Genomic DNA, 16,076 nt, shown 5'->3' with positions numbered 1-16,076 from the left:
CCCAGGACCCTGAGATCACAACCCTAGCTGAAATCAAGGGTGCCCTTGAGCCACCCAGGTGCCCCCCAAAGTGAAAGACACTTTCACTGCTTTGCTTGCCTCTCTAGGTTCCCATTTCACGCTCCATAGCTTAAATATTCCTTAATTATGTCAACTTTTAAATACATTCAACTTTTTTTCTTTTACATTATCCTGTATTTTCTATTGTTTTTCAGTGGGAAAATACACCACGTAGCAAGAAACACAAGTCCAAGCAGAATTACTTTTCACTTTCAAATGCTGAGGTGAATAGAAAGAGGATGATGAAGAATGGGAAGGGAGAAATGAGCATGTGTTGTGTGTAGACAATATATGGCCAGAAGAGATGCAAAAAGGTTATCAAAGGGGCTACACTATTCTCAAAGTCCTGCAGCCACTCTGGTTGCCTGTTGCCTTGAAATGCTGACAAAACTATGACATGCAGGGGCGCCTGGGTGGCTCAGTGGGTTAAAGCCTCTGCCTTCAGCTCAGGTAATGATCTCAGGGTCCTGGGATCGAACCCCACATCAGGCTCTCTGCTCAGCGGGGGGCCTGCTTCCTCCTCTCTCTCTCTCGGCCTGCCTGTCTGCCTGCTTGTGATCTCGCTCTCTCTCTGTCAAATAAATAAATAAAATCTTTAAAAACAAAAAACAAAAAACAAAAAAAATATGACATGTACAGAGAGTTACTAAATAAGTGCCTGATGAAGCTATACCTTAAGTAATCTGGAGTACTGTCTTAAATATTAAAGGATTACTCAACTCTACCACAGTATTTAATGACTTCCTAACAAATACTAATATGAAGAAATATGAAGACATTATAAAAAATATTCAACTGATTACTAACTTATTTTGGTAATTTTGAGAACATAAGAATACTTCTGGAAAATGAAGTTTATTTTTCTCTTCTCCTTTAGTTAACAATAAGCACAGTTAATATCTCACGGCTTACAAAAATACAGAACACAGAAATATACATACACCTGAGGACCAGTGTTATTACTATGGGATAAGCTTTATGTGCTCTATTTGACAAAGCTACTTTTTTAAAGATTTTATTTTTAAGTAATCTCTACACCCAATGTGGGGGCTTAAATTTATAACCCTGAGACGAAGAGTCATATGCTCTACGTACTGAGCCAGCCAGATGCCCTGACAAAGCATCTTTTTAAGTAACTATTCTAAAATGATTATCTCTTTTACCTTTTTCTATGTCTTTAAAAGACTGTTTGGTTATTTTGGAGGTACTAATTCTATGATCATTCTCAATTAACTCTTCTTTTGTTTCTTGTTGCTTCAAATCTTGAAAAGAATCCAGTTCATCATCTAGGCTTTAAAAAAAAAAAAAATCGAACACAGCATTCTGGAAGTTTTCTATAGCATTTTAAAAAGACAAAACTGCTTTTCAAATATTAACAGCATAACAGTTGAAAAAATATAACAAACATGTTTAAACATGGAAAACAAAATGTGAAAAGTAAACCACTCATCCTAAAAAGTCACTACAGGTACTTTCTATATATTCCAATGGGCTAAATTTAAAATGACATACACTTGTAGAATGCTCTATGACTTCCATACTCTTTCTTTTGATTCCTAATACTTCTGTGAGGTAGATATACCATTAGATATACTAATAGATATACTAATATATATTAATATATATACTATACTAATAGATATACTAATTTCTAGCTAATAGATATACTAATATATATATTAATATATACTATACTAATAGATATACTAATATCTAACTAATACATAGCTAATAGATATGCTATTAGCTATAATTTTAGCTAAAAGAGCTAACATTTAACAGAAAGAAACTGAAACCTAAAGAATTTAAATTAGTAAAACAGGTAAAAGGTAAAAACAGGTGGTTCATTTTGTATATGTATATGTATGTTCATTTTGTATATGTATACATCTTTATGATTTAACATTATTTCCAAACATTTACCCCTTCTTGACTTAGCACCTCCTTCTGCCACATATTTATGGCATTTAATTTTATCTAATTCAAAACTTCATTTCTCCTTAGCTTCCACTGTTTTTATATTGTTTTCACCCACTCACAGCCCAGCACTCTGCATGTAGTTAGCATCACCCTAGACTGATTTCTTCAATCTCTCTCAACTACCTAAAATATAGCTTACCACACTAGTAGACACACAATGGATACTGAGTTAAATATCACTGTCTAACAACTCTGCATTCATTTTTATCCTAGGTCCTTTAAAAAAAAAAAAAAAAAGAGCAGGGTTTTCATTTGGGTCCTGGATGAATAACCAGAAAAATAATTTTTCATCTTTCATACTGTGCAAATAACTTTCCATTATACCACCAAACATAATGCTAGGTTTATGCTTTTATCACAGAGACATTCAGTAAAAATTAATAATTCAGTCTCTTCAACCATTCAGCAGGCTCAGACTGCTTGTACTTCCTCTCAGAAAAAAAGCAAAGACATAAACAATCCTCCCTTTAATCTCAGTTTTTTTAGATACCAAAGGGAGAGTAATACTAAGGATTCAAGGTACTTTACCAATTCACATTTAAGTGTTTGAATGAACTACAAAGTGGTGTTGCGCAAAGCTTTCCTTCATCAGAATAACATCTTAATGATGAACACACTTTATCTCCAGATGAGAAGATATCCAAACCATCTGTTAACAAAAAAGAAAATAGCAGAGATTACTAAAATCAGATACTAATCTCATTCTAGGCTTCTAAAGGTAAGGCAGCAAAATTACCTAATGATTTCTTATCTCTATGTCTCTGTAATGAAAACTTCAGAAAATAGGCATCAAATCTTATACAGCACTTTACTGATTTCAAAATGCTCTTTCATTACCTTATTTGATCTTAGCAACAACTAGTTTACTATGAAGTAAGCAGAATAGGTGCCTTTAACCCTATTCCAATGATGTGAAGTCTAAGGACCAGAGAAGTTACCTGAAATTATCCAAGTAACAGAACCAACAAATGGAAAGATTAAAATTTAGAATCCAGTCTTCTTTCTACCTAATCATTGTATGTCATCAGTCTTCAAATATTAAACATTTCATTTTATAATTTTATGTATTTTAAACATTAAACTTTTTTTTTATTAGACAGAGAGCACAAGTGGGAGGGGCAGAGAGAAAGAGAATCTCAGACTTTGCACTGAGCATAGAGCCCAACACAGGGCTTGATCTCACAACCCTGAGATCCTGACCTGAACTAAAACCAAGAGTCAGACACTTAACTGACTGCACCACCCAGGCACCCCTAAACACTAAACATTTAACAGACTATTAGCCTCTATCTAAACTGAGTAAAAGGCAAAAGAGCTTCTCTGATAAGAAATTTAGAAATTTAAAAAAATTTTTTGGAATCATCTTATTTTTTTAACAGTTCCAGAGGGAGAATTTAGTGATTCATCAGTTGTGTATAACACTCAGTGCTCATTACCTAAGAGCCCACCTTAATGCCCATTATCCAATTACCTCTTCCCCCACCCTCCTCTCCTCCAGCAATACTCAATTTGTTCCCTATAGTTAAGAGTCTCTTGTGGTTTGCCTCCCTCTCTGTTTTTATCTTATTTTTTCCTTTATTTCTCCTATGTTCATCTGTTTTGTTTCTTAAATTCCACCTATGGGTGAAATCCTATGGTATTTGTCTTTTTCTGACTTATTGCACTTAGCACTTAGCTTATGCTATAGTTCCATCCATGTCATTGAAATCTATGCACCCTTGTCTAACATGCATTTTTCCCCATCAGAAACTAAATGAGCTATACTTTTTAGTTATATATTTTATTCTTTTCAAAGATTTTATTTATTTATTTGACAAAGAGACAGTGAGAGAGAGAACACAAGCAGGGGGGTTGGGGGAGGGAGAAGCAGGCTTCTCCCAGAGCAGGGAGCCTCATGCGGGGCTCAATCCCTGGACCCTGGGATGATAAAGTGAGCTGAAGGCAGACATTTAACAACTGAGCCACCCATGCGCCCCTTTAGTTATATTTTAAAAAGCTGGAAATTTGGGGCACCTGGGTGGCTCACTGGGCTAAAGCCTTCAGCTCAGGTCATGATCCCAGGGTCCTCGGGCTCTCTGCTCAGCAGGGGGCCTGCTTCCTCCTCTCTCTCTGCCTGCCTCTCTGCCTACATGTGATCTCTGTCAAATAAATAAATAAAATCTTTAAAAAAAAAAAAAAGCTGGAAATTGTAGGGCAAATTTCAAAACTAAAATACAATTTTAAGATATTTTTAAGATACCAGACTCAGTAATAACTGGGGTTTTTTTTCATATTGAAGGAATGTTTCAGAAGAGTGTTTACAAAATTTCAAAAATGAAATAAACTTGAAAAAAAAGGAAATTCTCTAATCTACCATCTGATAAACTTTTAAAGATACTGTTTCTGCTATCATCTCAAAATTCAATGATTATACTTACTAGTAAAAACATCACTGAAGAAGTATCAGCAAATCAAGACTAATGGTTAATTAGCTATATATGTTAGTTCCAGATGACCACATAATGTTCCAATTGACCCAATCTCACAGTATAATTATCTTTATCAAGTACATTTGATAAGTTCTTCCAGTGCAACAATTATTACGCCTGTAACTTGGAAAAATTTATGCTTTTAAAAAATAGCAATTAGTTTTCTTTACCTAATACACTATTTTTTTTAACAATTTTAAAGGCAAAAATGCTGTAACTGAAACACCAAAAAGAATTCATTCGATTTTAAAGACATCTTACACATTTAAACCCCCAAAATCTTGATTACTGTTTTCTCTCAGATTAAATGTTAAAACTCCCAAATATAAAAAAATACTCCATCAGCTTACCTGGGGAGGTTAGAGATCTTCTCTTCCATTTAGCCTCATCAAAACTTGAAAAATCATACTTAAAAGAAAAAAGACATATTTAATTTATATATTAAGAATCAATTTACAGTCTCAAAAGAGTTCCCCACAAATTATGTATTAAGTACAAGGGATAACAAAGGTTAGAGTGGACAAACTGGTAAGACACTACCTTAACCAAGTGGTCAAAATTTTTATCACCAATAATGGGACAAAGCAACATCACAGGAGCAACAGGAGCAACGCGTACATCACTCCTGCCAAAAATGCATAAAGCCGTTATCTATCTAGTCATGAGGTGTATTCAGAGAAACTCAGTTGTCCTATACTCTTCAAAAATATCAACATTATGAAAGGCAAAGACTTAAGAACCTGTTCCAGAATAAAGGCAACAGAAAACTAAATGCAATGCTCATTTGTGAACTGTATCTGCACCGGGGGAAAGTTTTACAAAAGGCATTATTGAGATAATTGGTGAAATTTGAACACACACTCTATATTACATATTACTGTGTAAATGGTAAGTCTCCTTAATTTATTACCGTGGATATATGAGAATATCCTTATTCCTAGAAAATATACTAAAATATTCATATTTGGGGGTGAAAGTACCACAGTGCCTGCAAGCTACCCTTCAAGAGTTCAGCGGGAAAAGGGGTGTACGTAAAGTCAAAACTAGGAAGATAATAGTAACGCAAATGTGGCAAAATGTTAACTGGTGAATCCAAACGAAGTGTCCAAAAGAGTTCTTTGCATTATTCCTGCAACTTTAAGTTTGGAATTATTTCCAAATAGGAAGGGTTTTAAAGGAATTAAAATTGCTTTTGAACTCCACACCAGTCACTTGTAAATTAACGTGCCATACCACCATGTCTGATACATCATAAACCTTCAAGAGTTTATGGTGAAGGAATTTTTCTGGTAGAAAATCTGTTTTTCCCACATCGGGAGCATCTGCGGCCACAAAAGACTTCTGCTCCTCCCGCCTCCTTTCGCTAACCCTGTTTCCGGCAGAGCGGCTCGAGGCCCGGAGAGTCACTCCCCCGCCCGGGAACCCTCCTTCGGCACCTCGGCCCCGAGGCTTCGGGTGAGGCGCCGAAGGGATGCTTCACACCTGCCGGAACCGGCCCGCGGGCACAGGGAAGGGTCGAGGTGAAGGGCTAGGCCTCACCTCGGCGAAGCGGCTGCCCCCTAGTCCGTAGCGGCTTTTGAGACGCTCCACTACCAAATCCTGCCCGGGCGGCTTCACTAGCCTCGGTTCCATAGCGCGCCGAGCTCGCCGTTGTCTCCCCGGGAACAGCTTTCAAACACAGAGCTGCGGGGCGCGCAGGGGCGGAGCTCGCGCAACGGAACGGCGACGTGACGCACGCTGCGCCCCGCCCCTGGGGGGTGGGGGGATGGTCGGGAGCGACGCGGAAACGCGAGGAGGCCCAGCCTAACTGGGCGGCGGCGGGCGTGGCCAGAGGAGACTGGGCGGCGGCGGGCGTGGCCAGCCACAGAAGTTGAGCCCGGAGCCGGAGGCGAGAGAGAGGAGTGCAAACTGGAGTCCCTCTCTCACTCTCTATACTACGTTAAAAATGTCCTGGTGTTATAAACGTTTTTCCTGCTGAATGATTTAACGACCAATTCCTTTACTCCTGTGTTAACTGGGCTGATAAGTGGCATTTTATCTTTCACTCCAATTTTTTGCTACTTGCTACCGAACAAGTCCGGCGGTCCACAGCAGTTACACTTTAGCAGGTGTGGCCCCTCACAGAGGGCGCTCAGCCTTAGCCTCAGGCACCCCCACGGCTTCTCGGGAAGCCACCACTTGCTCCGCAACCTGTGCGCCTTGCGTGCATGTGGGAATGCGTACACGCTACATCCACAGACGACGTGGTCACCAGGACGGTCCAAATCTGACTTTGTGGCAACCCTCTCTTGGCTCTAATATAGTTTACGTATATTTAGGGTGCGTTTGGACAAACGAAAAGTAGTGTTCTTTCATCAGGATGGCCTTTGCTAACTGTAAAAAGGCAAAAATCAAGAATACATCGTACTGCAAAGCATAGAATTCTTTAAAAAGGATTACTCCCTTACTTGCCCTGCCATTGGCCTCGGTTCCATATGTATCTTTAAAAGCAGTATTAGAGGGGGTGCCTGGATGGCTCAGCGAATTAAGCCTCGGCCTTGGCTCAGGTCACGATCCCAGGGTCCTTAGATCAAACCCCACATCAGGCTCTGCTCAGCCCGGGGCCTGCTTCCTTCTCTCTCTGCCTGCCTCTCTGCCTACTTCTGATCTCTGTCAAATAAATAAATAAAATCTTAAAAAAAAAAAAAGCAGTATTAGAATGTGAATTCCCTGTATCAATGTAATGAATGTAAGAACATGTGCTTTTTTTTTTTTTTTTTTTTAAACAGCTTTTCCTAATACCCAGAACAGGGCCAGGCATTTGTACATGCTCAATATGTATTGGGATGGTATACCAACCCAAATCCTCTATTAAACCGAGACTAATTGAAAGGAATAACTGAATAACCACCTAATTTTTCTCATTTATACAATTACACTAGTGTGATCCTTTACTTTTCTAAATTGTGAATGTTCAACAGCATGTCTGGACTAACAAATCCTAGATTCTCTGGAGTATCTTTCAAGTTCTTCAAATGCCAAAGGTTTAGAAGATCATTTTAAAAAGTAGTTACCTGAAAATCATTTATACCAATACTCTTTGCCATCAAATATTACAATGTACAAATAATTTTTTTATACTCTGTTTTAAACAGATTTCTAATGAGACAATATAATATAAAGTCAAGCCAGTTTTGGGGGGGGGTACATGTCGTGGATTTATACTACATTAGCAATTAAGTAACAGAAATCACAAAGTCCTCTCCTGAAATGTGACACAAAGTCTTTGTCATTTAATGCCCCATCATTCATTTCCATCATTCATTACTCACACACAACAGACACATGATATCCCTCCCCTCCTGTCTGGTGGCTGAACCAGTATTATATGATAACCTATTTCCAAATCCCCAAACAGAATAAATGCCACTGTCTTTCACTAAAAAAAAAAAAAAAAAAAAAAAAAAAGACATGATTTCACTAGGAAGAACACAGGAGGGTAGAAGGCAGTCACTGTTGGTAATCAGAATACACAATATTTTGTGCTCTAGATTCTTTAGTTGTATATTGAGTAGGCTGATAAGAACATCTCCCCCTCACAAACCCCCTCCACCACCTTTTTAGCAGTTTGCCTAACTTTTGATACTAATCATTTCCAAATAAATTTTTAGTGTGTATGTATCAAACTTGAAAAGAAGTCACTTTCTTGGGAGCCTTGGAAATTACGTGGTAGTCTGATATACAGAACTTTAATTGTCCTCTTTACTTTGGCTCTAGGATGAACAAACAACTAGATGCACAAGTAATAAGTTTTTTAAATGTCATGGCTGTTAACAATTGTCACTTTATTTTTGCTACAAAATTCACCAGAAAAAGGTACTGCAACAATCTAGTATAAAGCAAATCTTTAACCAAAGAACATGGTATAGACCTTTTTAAAATAGTCATACTTTATCACAACAACTGCAAGGAAAAATTCAAGTTCTATCAGAACCAAGCTGCAGTTTGAGGTAGTAGAAACAGATGACAGAGAAGTTAAAAAACAAAAACAAAAAAAAAACCTAAGGAAATACTTGTTTAAAATGTAAAAATTAATTTAATACCTTTGAAAGGGCACAGGAAACTACATACCATTTAAGAAAAGAAGGTACTCTACTTAAAAGTTAATTTAACTATACAGGAGGTGCAAGGATTATAGAAGAGCACTTTGGTTAAGTCTCTACCCTCTGTGGCTCTACCCATTCATAAGTGAGTCTCTATGCATAAATGAGCACACCAATATTTAAAATTACCAAATATATTTCAAATCTAAAATAAAAATTATCCAAGTTGTGGTCCCTTTTTTCAAATGGTAAATTTATCCATGCAGGAATCCAGTATCTTAAAAGGTAAAATTAAATTGCATATATCATATTCCTTCAATAGTTTGAGAAGGTCTATTGCTTTTAACAAGATTAGTATTATTCCATTTTAATACAGATATGTCAGGAGTACATAAACACAAGTACACCTGATTTACACCAGTGTTTAAACTTTTATTTCACACCATGCAAGGTCAATTATAACACATTAAAAAGTGACAACAGCTATAAGCTGCAATTGTACATTTATACATTGGAAACGTCCATTTTCAAAAGCTGAACATAATTATTACCATATTGTCACAACAGCTAAGCTTCAATTCAACTGTTTATACAGGTAAAATTTACTAGAAAAAACAATGATTTTATATCTGTCCACATTCTGTGATACTAATTCTTCGACTAACAGACCCTTTAGGAGAGCCAAATGATTCAATCTTTTTCACAGTATCCATGCCATCCTTAACAAACCCAAATACTACATGCTTAAAGTCCAAATGTTCTGCTTTTTTCAGTGTTATAAAAAACTGAGAATTATTGGTATCCCGGCCTCGATTGGCCATTGATAGTAAGCCAGGACCAGTATGTTTCACATCAAAATTTTCATCTTCAAATTTATCTCCATAGATAGATCGTCCTCCTGTTCCATCATGTTTGGTGATATCTCCCCCCTGAAAGAAGATTTCAATTAATAAGAATTTTGAAGAAAATAATAAAATACACACAGATCTACCACTACAATGTTAAGTCCTAAAAACTCAACTTCCTTGAGAATGTGGTTTGAAAACTAAGAAATACCCATTTTTGAAAGACAAAAATGAAAAGGTCTTTTGCCTACCCTCTATTTCTAGCAGGTTTCAAGGTATCAGAAATTTAAACCATTTTAGGTTGAAAGTTATTGTGGGGACAGGAAGTTGGATGTGACACCAACTAATATGCAGAAAAGCTAAAGAAATCTTAAGAAAATTCCAGGTGAAGAAAAACATTCAAATTTCCCAAGTTAGTGTGGTTCACTTTCTAGACTTCAACTGTGATACACAATTAAATACTTACTTGGCAAACAAAATCTGGAATTACTCTGTGAAAAATGGAGTTCTTGAAGCCAAAGCCTTTCTCTCCAGTGCAGAGTGCTCTGAAGTTCTCCGCAGTCTGAGGAACAATGTTTGAAAATAATTCCATGGTTATACGTCCTAGAGGTTCATCGTCTGCGCAAACATCAAAAAACACCACAGGATTTGTCTCCTTCGATAACTCTGCTGTCAGTGATACTTGTCCTTTCTGGAGTTTCAATAAATTCTGTTGACATTCTTCAAATTTTTTTTTAAAACAATCAGCCATTTCTTTGGTTTTAAACCTTACTGCAAGCTGTTCCACTTTGGCTTCTCCATCTATTAAGCAAAACAAAACAACATAGGGACAACCTTAATATTAAAATAATTGTTATAAGCTGTCTTACACATTTGTTATGGATTTTAGAAAAGACCAAAAAAGTAAAAAGTAGCATTTGCATATAGAACTCACCAGCATAATCTGAGGCAGTCCAAACTAAAGCATTGTTCGAAACATTCGAGGGTTTTAATTCCATTGTTTTGGTGATGACATGGTTTGCACACACTTTAAAAACCTGATCTCTTCTCATTAGGATCCGGTAGTAATTCTTCATTGTATGCCAAAGAATCTTTATGTCTCCTACACCACGCTCTTTCCACTGACTGACCTCTCGATCCCATCTATAGAGTTTGGCTCTCTCTTTAAATAAAATTTCTTCATCTTCTTCTCCAGATTTTACTTCTACCTATGACAGCAAATAAAATTATAAGCTGCTGCTTTTAACATATTACATGACAAATTCCAAAGATCCAAATTCCACACAATATTGTCTTTGCAATGACATTAACAGAATTTGAACTATAGTATCAAGATAAATGATAATATCCAAGGGCTACGAATACATCTGATTTGGATGAAGCAGTAAAGACCTGATATGTCATGAAACATTTCTCTTATATAGTATTCTTCCTCCTTTTGGAAAGTAAATACATTGTTTTATGGGACAGAAGAGATTCCAAAAAGTGTTCTTGAAGAGAAATATCAACTACTGATTGTAGTTGAAAACTGACAAAGTAATTTGCCTAAAATAACATTCTTGTCCTTTTTATTGAAAGAATTTTGGCAAGTATGAAACTGGATACTTTTTACTTCCAGAATTATATTATGAAAACAAGATATTCTAAAAATATATGAAAAAACTTAGTTCTTCCCAACAATTTCATGTAGAATTTATATTTATATATGTGTCTATATAAATATATATATAGTAATAAAAAGCTTCCACTTGAAAGGGTAAATATTCTGAAAGAAACGCAAACAAAGTTAGTCCTGCAAGTCAAGCCTACGTCAAGTTTTAAATTTAAAATGTGAAGTTATTAGTAAAAGTTCCATTCTTTTAATATTTACCTCAGGTAATGACACTATTGGTTCAAAATGGATATCTTCATTGTGAACTACTTCTTCATCACTACCATCTTCCTCTTCGCCAACTTTACTGGTTGACTGTGCTCCAAACACAGCTGCTCCAGTATTTGCCCACTGGAAATTCTTATCTGATGAATAAATTAGGATATTTAAACAGTGGTATCAAATTTTATAGGCTTTTAATCCCCCTATTACTTTCTTGAGGCCTGTAATTTCCAGTGATATGACATATACTTTTAGTAAAAATGCTTAAATTACTCTGACAAGTTTAACTCATACAGTGAGCACACAGTACTACTCACAGTACGGAGTACTGTTTATGCTTTGAGCTACAAAGATAAGATCATCTGAGCCTCGGGCAAATTTCATTGATACTGAACTATGCAAGAACTTTCAGTAATGAAGCACATTCTTAACACATACCCTGGAATTTTGAACAATTAGTTCAGCTCCAAAGGTAATTTACTTCATAAAACATTTTATCACATATGAAAAATAACTTTTGAACCTAAAAATGTCCTCTCAAAGAGGCTACACCTGCTACTTCCAAAGTAGTCAAAGCAGCCTAAACACATTTATAGCTTTTCTACCTCAACTTCTTCCTGAAGTAACTACTGTTGCAGCTTAGATTTCTTGCCAGATGGTAGAAGGTAGCACAGGGAGAAGCTCACTGACTCCCAACTATCCTCAAGGGATACCAGGCTGTTGGTGCTGAAGACTCTCTATTGTTACTCTCCCTTAGGCCTTGGAGAACATGAAAACTAGTTACTACTTCATCCCCATCTCAGCCTGCTAATACATTCCTCACTGTCTTAGAGGAAAGAAACATCTCTTAGCTTTTCATCACTTACTGATGAATCACTGTCTTAGAAAATTCCATATCCAGTGCTAAAAACTCTTAAGGGGCAAAAATATCACAGATCGTTTAAAAAGTAACTCAGCACCTTGAAGAAAGCACAGAATGAGTATCTATTAACAGTAACTCCCTCTAAGCCAGATTTAGTGGGGAGGGGAAGAAAAAAAAAAAAGAGAGAGGAAAAAAAACTTCAAAAAGAGGAAGAAAACAAAAGTCCTTAGGAAGATATTGCAAAAGAGGGGTGCCTAGGTGGCTCAGTTGGTCAAGCAACCAAGCTTAGGTCAGGATCTCAGGGTTGTGAGATCATGCAGCACAAAGGCTCTGCGCTGGACATGAAGCCTGCTTAAGATTCTCTCTCCCCCCTCACTTTGCCCCCCACCAAAGCTCTTGCATATATGCACATATACTCTCTTCTTTCTCTCTCTTAAAAACAAAAAACAGAAAACAAAACTGGTTCAGGAACTCCCAAGCAAAGAAAAATTTTTAATTACCCCAAAAGACCCTTGAGAGGTATGGCAGAAAAATTCCAAAATGTCTCAGTGGTTCTTAATGCTGGGTGAATTGTAAGAATCACACAGGAACTTTTAAGATATCAATGCCTAGGCTACCATGCCCAGAAAGTCCAATATAATGTTTTGTTTTCTTTAAAAAAAAAAAAAAAAAAAAAAGAAAAACCTCCCAGGAAATTCTAATATGAAGCCAAAGTTTTTTGAAAACCAGGAGGAAGAATTTTAGAGTAAAAATATAAAGTTATACATGTCAATAATCACAATTTCACAGTAACAGTTCTAGGCAACAGTACGTAGGAGACTTCCACTATATGAACAGGTTTATAAAAACATTACAAAATCTGAAGGAAATATGATAAAATAGTGATTACTGACAAAGGCAGGGCTCTTTAAACAGGAGCTCCCTTATTATTCTCTTAGTTTCTGTACTAAATATTAGACAACAGATGTGGAATGACTGACATACCTATGTGAATAGAGCTTGCAAAGAAAATGAGTTTAAAAAAAAAAAAATCACAACCAAAAAAGGACAGGAGCAGATTAAAAAAAAAAGAATCATTACAGAAAAAGAATATACAATAAGAAGAGGAAAAAAAGATTCCTCTGAACTTAAAAACCAACCAAAACAGAAAGTTTAAAATCAGAAAGTTTAAAAAAGAAAGAAAGAACGAAAGGAAGGAGGGAAGGGAGGGAGGGAGAGAGGGAAGGAGTAAGGAAGATGGATACCCACATTCTGGTGAAATTTATGACCTCTTAAAAAAAAACTAATTTAAAAGAAAAGTAATGAAAAAGTCTAAAGATTAATCAGAAACACAAACAAAAGAAGAACTGTCCAAACCAAAAGGTACTTCTTTGAAAAGACAGCACAAATTCCTGCCAGATCTAAGAAGAAAACAAAGTAAGTAATGTAGTTAACAAAGAACTTGCTAAATCACCTCAGCAAAAAATGACAAGTGGCGGTGAGAAGTAAATGTCATGAGGTTTGAGTCTAGCCTATTTCACACTTTACTGCACAGTATGGATAGAGTACTTTGAAAAGGTTACACTGAAAAACAAGCATCCTAACTCATCAACTTTTATTTGATAATTTTTTGTATACAGATAACTATATCTATAAGGGCTCATTATCTCCTGACTTCAGGCTACCATACATTAAAAAAATATATAGCAACTTGACATCGGTGAGGATATGAATTCCAGCATAACAAACAATACCTGAAGGTAATTTCTGAAAGTTTTACATGTGCCTCTGTAAATGGCAGGTGATGTGAAAGAAGTGTAAGCATGTGGGTGGGAAGAATGCTATTCTGAATTACATAAATCATATAAAGTCATATAAGTATATATTTTCATTAACATTCCACAAATCAAGCATCTTGTATAACAACTTAGGTGGTGCTATAATCAGAAATATGAAAGTCATTATAAGAAAGAGAAAGTAATATGCCAATAAACTTGAAACAATCAAGTAATATATTATTCTCTACAAATGATACAAAATGCACTAAAAAAAAAAACCACTGAAAAAGATGGGAAACCTCATCAACCATAAATTTATAGTGATAAATCAGCACAAGCCTTATATTCAAACTTGATCAAGGAAACTAGAAAAATAGAAAACTATAAAATCATCTCCTTAAAAAATAGATGCACAAATCTGAAATATTCACAAAAACCAAATCCAAAAGTATAATTAAAAGAACAATGCCAAGGTAATTCCAAAACTGGAAAGGTGGTTCTACATTTCAGGATGGGAAAGACTAACAACAAGATTTATAGTGAATTAAGAGAAAATTCTTATGGTTTATATTATTTATATTAATAAATGTCAAATATATTATTTATATTAATAAATGTCAAAAATAATAGTAAAATATATATTATTATTAATTTTATATTAATTAATTAATGATTAATTAATATAAAGTCCTTTCTCATTAATACCCTTAAACAGAATGGAAGGTAAGATGAGGGAAGAAATGTCCAACTTAGTTACAACACTGTGGCAAAGGACTAGTTCTTTCAGTTGTGTTTGATTCTGTAACATGATCTTTAAAATCTCTCCTCTTGATCTTACCTTTAGAACCAAAAGCAAAATCCCCAGAATTACTGGAAGCCAAGTCTGCAAATGACAGCCCTGCGCTACTTCCAAATCCAAATGAAACTGTTTTGCTTTCCACTGGCAAAAGGAAAAGAATAATTTAACATTTCATTTAATATATACTGAACATCAAAGCTTTTACCCAGGACCCAGAGAGAATGGGTCCTTGTTGACAAGGCAGTATGATTTTCTGGTTATTATTACAAATATTTCATGCCCCTTTATACGTTTCAAATGTGTTTTAAGGGAAGGGAGTTTTTAGAATTGACATTTGAGTCTATTTTCTCAAACACAGAGGTAGGTGACATTATGTAATATATGCCTAGAAGATTTTTGTAAACGTATTAAATTTTACCTTGGCTTGTAGAATCTGCATCATTTTCCTTTCTAGTAGACAAATCTACAGGTTTATCCACAGTTCCAGAAGAAACAGGTGGTGAACTAACAGATTTGGTAATAAAATCAGGTTCTTCAGATTTACATAAAAATGGTGCAGTCACTTTACTCCCACCTGTATACATACTGTCAGCCGTGTTAGCTATTTCTTCACTCTGGGATTTCTGCAAAGAGGAAGTAAAAAATAACTATGCCATTAAATACTGACTGGCAAAAAGGATCATATTACTATTTTAAAAGAAATTGAGGACTTGAGAATTCTGGACATAATGGAATAAGCACACTTCACCCTATCTCTCCCATTCTACACTCCAACCTATATTTACTATTGAACTGGACTGAAAACAGATAAAGCCAAGTATAAAAAGCCTCTGAAAGGTGGATAAATCAGGAGGATTAAGAACCCCAAGATTTGGGGCACCTGGGTGGCTCAGTGGGTTAAAGCCTCTGCTTTTGGCTCAGGTCATGATCCCAAGGTCTTGGGATCGAGCCCCACGTCGGGCTCTCTGCTCCACAGGGAGTCTGCTTTCTTCTCTCTCTGCCTGCCTCTCTGCCTACTTGTGATTTCTGTCTGTCAAATAAATAAATAAAATATTAAAAAAAAAAAAAAGAACCCCAAGACTTGAGTTATAATCCAGTGGTAAGAACCTTCCAGGGTTTTTTCTTCCCCACCAACCCATATTCCAGCCTGGGTGCTAGAGAAGCTGCAATGACAGAGATGGAAAAAAGTCCCAAGAAAAGCCAACTCTCCTTGGTCAGGGGTTGGGGTTGTCAGGAAATGATCCATGTGTTGAATGAGCAGAAAAAATGAGCAGAAAAGAACTTTAAAGAAGCTACTGTAACAATGCTCCAGGATGTAAGAGCAAATATTCTTTAAAATAAATGAAAAGA

The 16,076-nt window shown here is 36.0% G+C and overlaps 2 protein-coding genes across 11 annotated transcripts in view; both read right to left on the bottom strand.

The window, feature by feature from the left end:
• The window catches only part of CCDC138 (coiled-coil domain containing 138), a 114,979-nt gene extending 108,752 nt beyond the window's left edge, over positions 1–6,227 (bottom strand). For 7 of the 9 annotated variants that reach the window (XR_004380836.1, XM_032842398.1, XM_032842401.1 and 4 more), the window contains exons 1-4: positions 6,048–6,227; positions 4,859–4,916; positions 2,569–2,689; positions 1,224–1,351 (exon numbers count right to left, since the gene is read on the bottom strand). Coding sequence is in view for 7 of the 9 variants with exons in the window: in XM_032842398.1 (XP_032698289.1) it covers positions 1,224–1,351; positions 2,569–2,689; positions 4,859–4,916; positions 6,048–6,140 (400 nt within the window). In the remaining 2 variants the exon portion in view is untranslated. The remainder of the gene's footprint in view (positions 1–1,223; positions 1,352–2,568; positions 2,690–4,858; positions 4,917–6,047) is intronic. The other 2 variants (XM_032842403.1, XM_032842407.1) reach the window with 2 other exon arrangements.
• A 2,066-nt stretch (positions 6,228–8,293) lies between these two features.
• RANBP2 (RAN binding protein 2) overlaps positions 8,294–16,076 on the bottom strand; it is a 76,354-nt gene continuing 68,571 nt past the window's right edge. For both annotated transcript variants that reach the window (XM_032842420.1, XM_032842421.1), the window contains 6 exons: positions 15,145–15,349; positions 14,766–14,867; positions 11,306–11,451; positions 10,370–10,643; positions 9,902–10,236; positions 8,294–9,519 (listed from right to left, as the gene is read on the bottom strand). In XM_032842420.1, coding sequence (XP_032698311.1) covers positions 9,214–9,519; positions 9,902–10,236; positions 10,370–10,643; positions 11,306–11,451; positions 14,766–14,867; positions 15,145–15,349 — 1,368 coding nt within the window. In that variant the 3' untranslated portion in view covers positions 8,294–9,213. The remainder of the gene's footprint in view (positions 9,520–9,901; positions 10,237–10,369; positions 10,644–11,305; positions 11,452–14,765; positions 14,868–15,144; positions 15,350–16,076) is intronic.

Source organism: Lontra canadensis, unplaced genomic scaffold (assembly GCF_010015895.1).
Source record: "Lontra canadensis isolate GAN:19392208 unplaced genomic scaffold, GSC_riverotter_1.0 scaffold130, whole genome shotgun sequence".
Classification (NCBI taxonomy): Eukaryota; Metazoa; Chordata; class Mammalia; order Carnivora; family Mustelidae; genus Lontra; species Lontra canadensis.
Note: the sequence above shows the minus strand (reverse complement) of the source record. Positions and strands in the feature narration are given on the sequence as shown.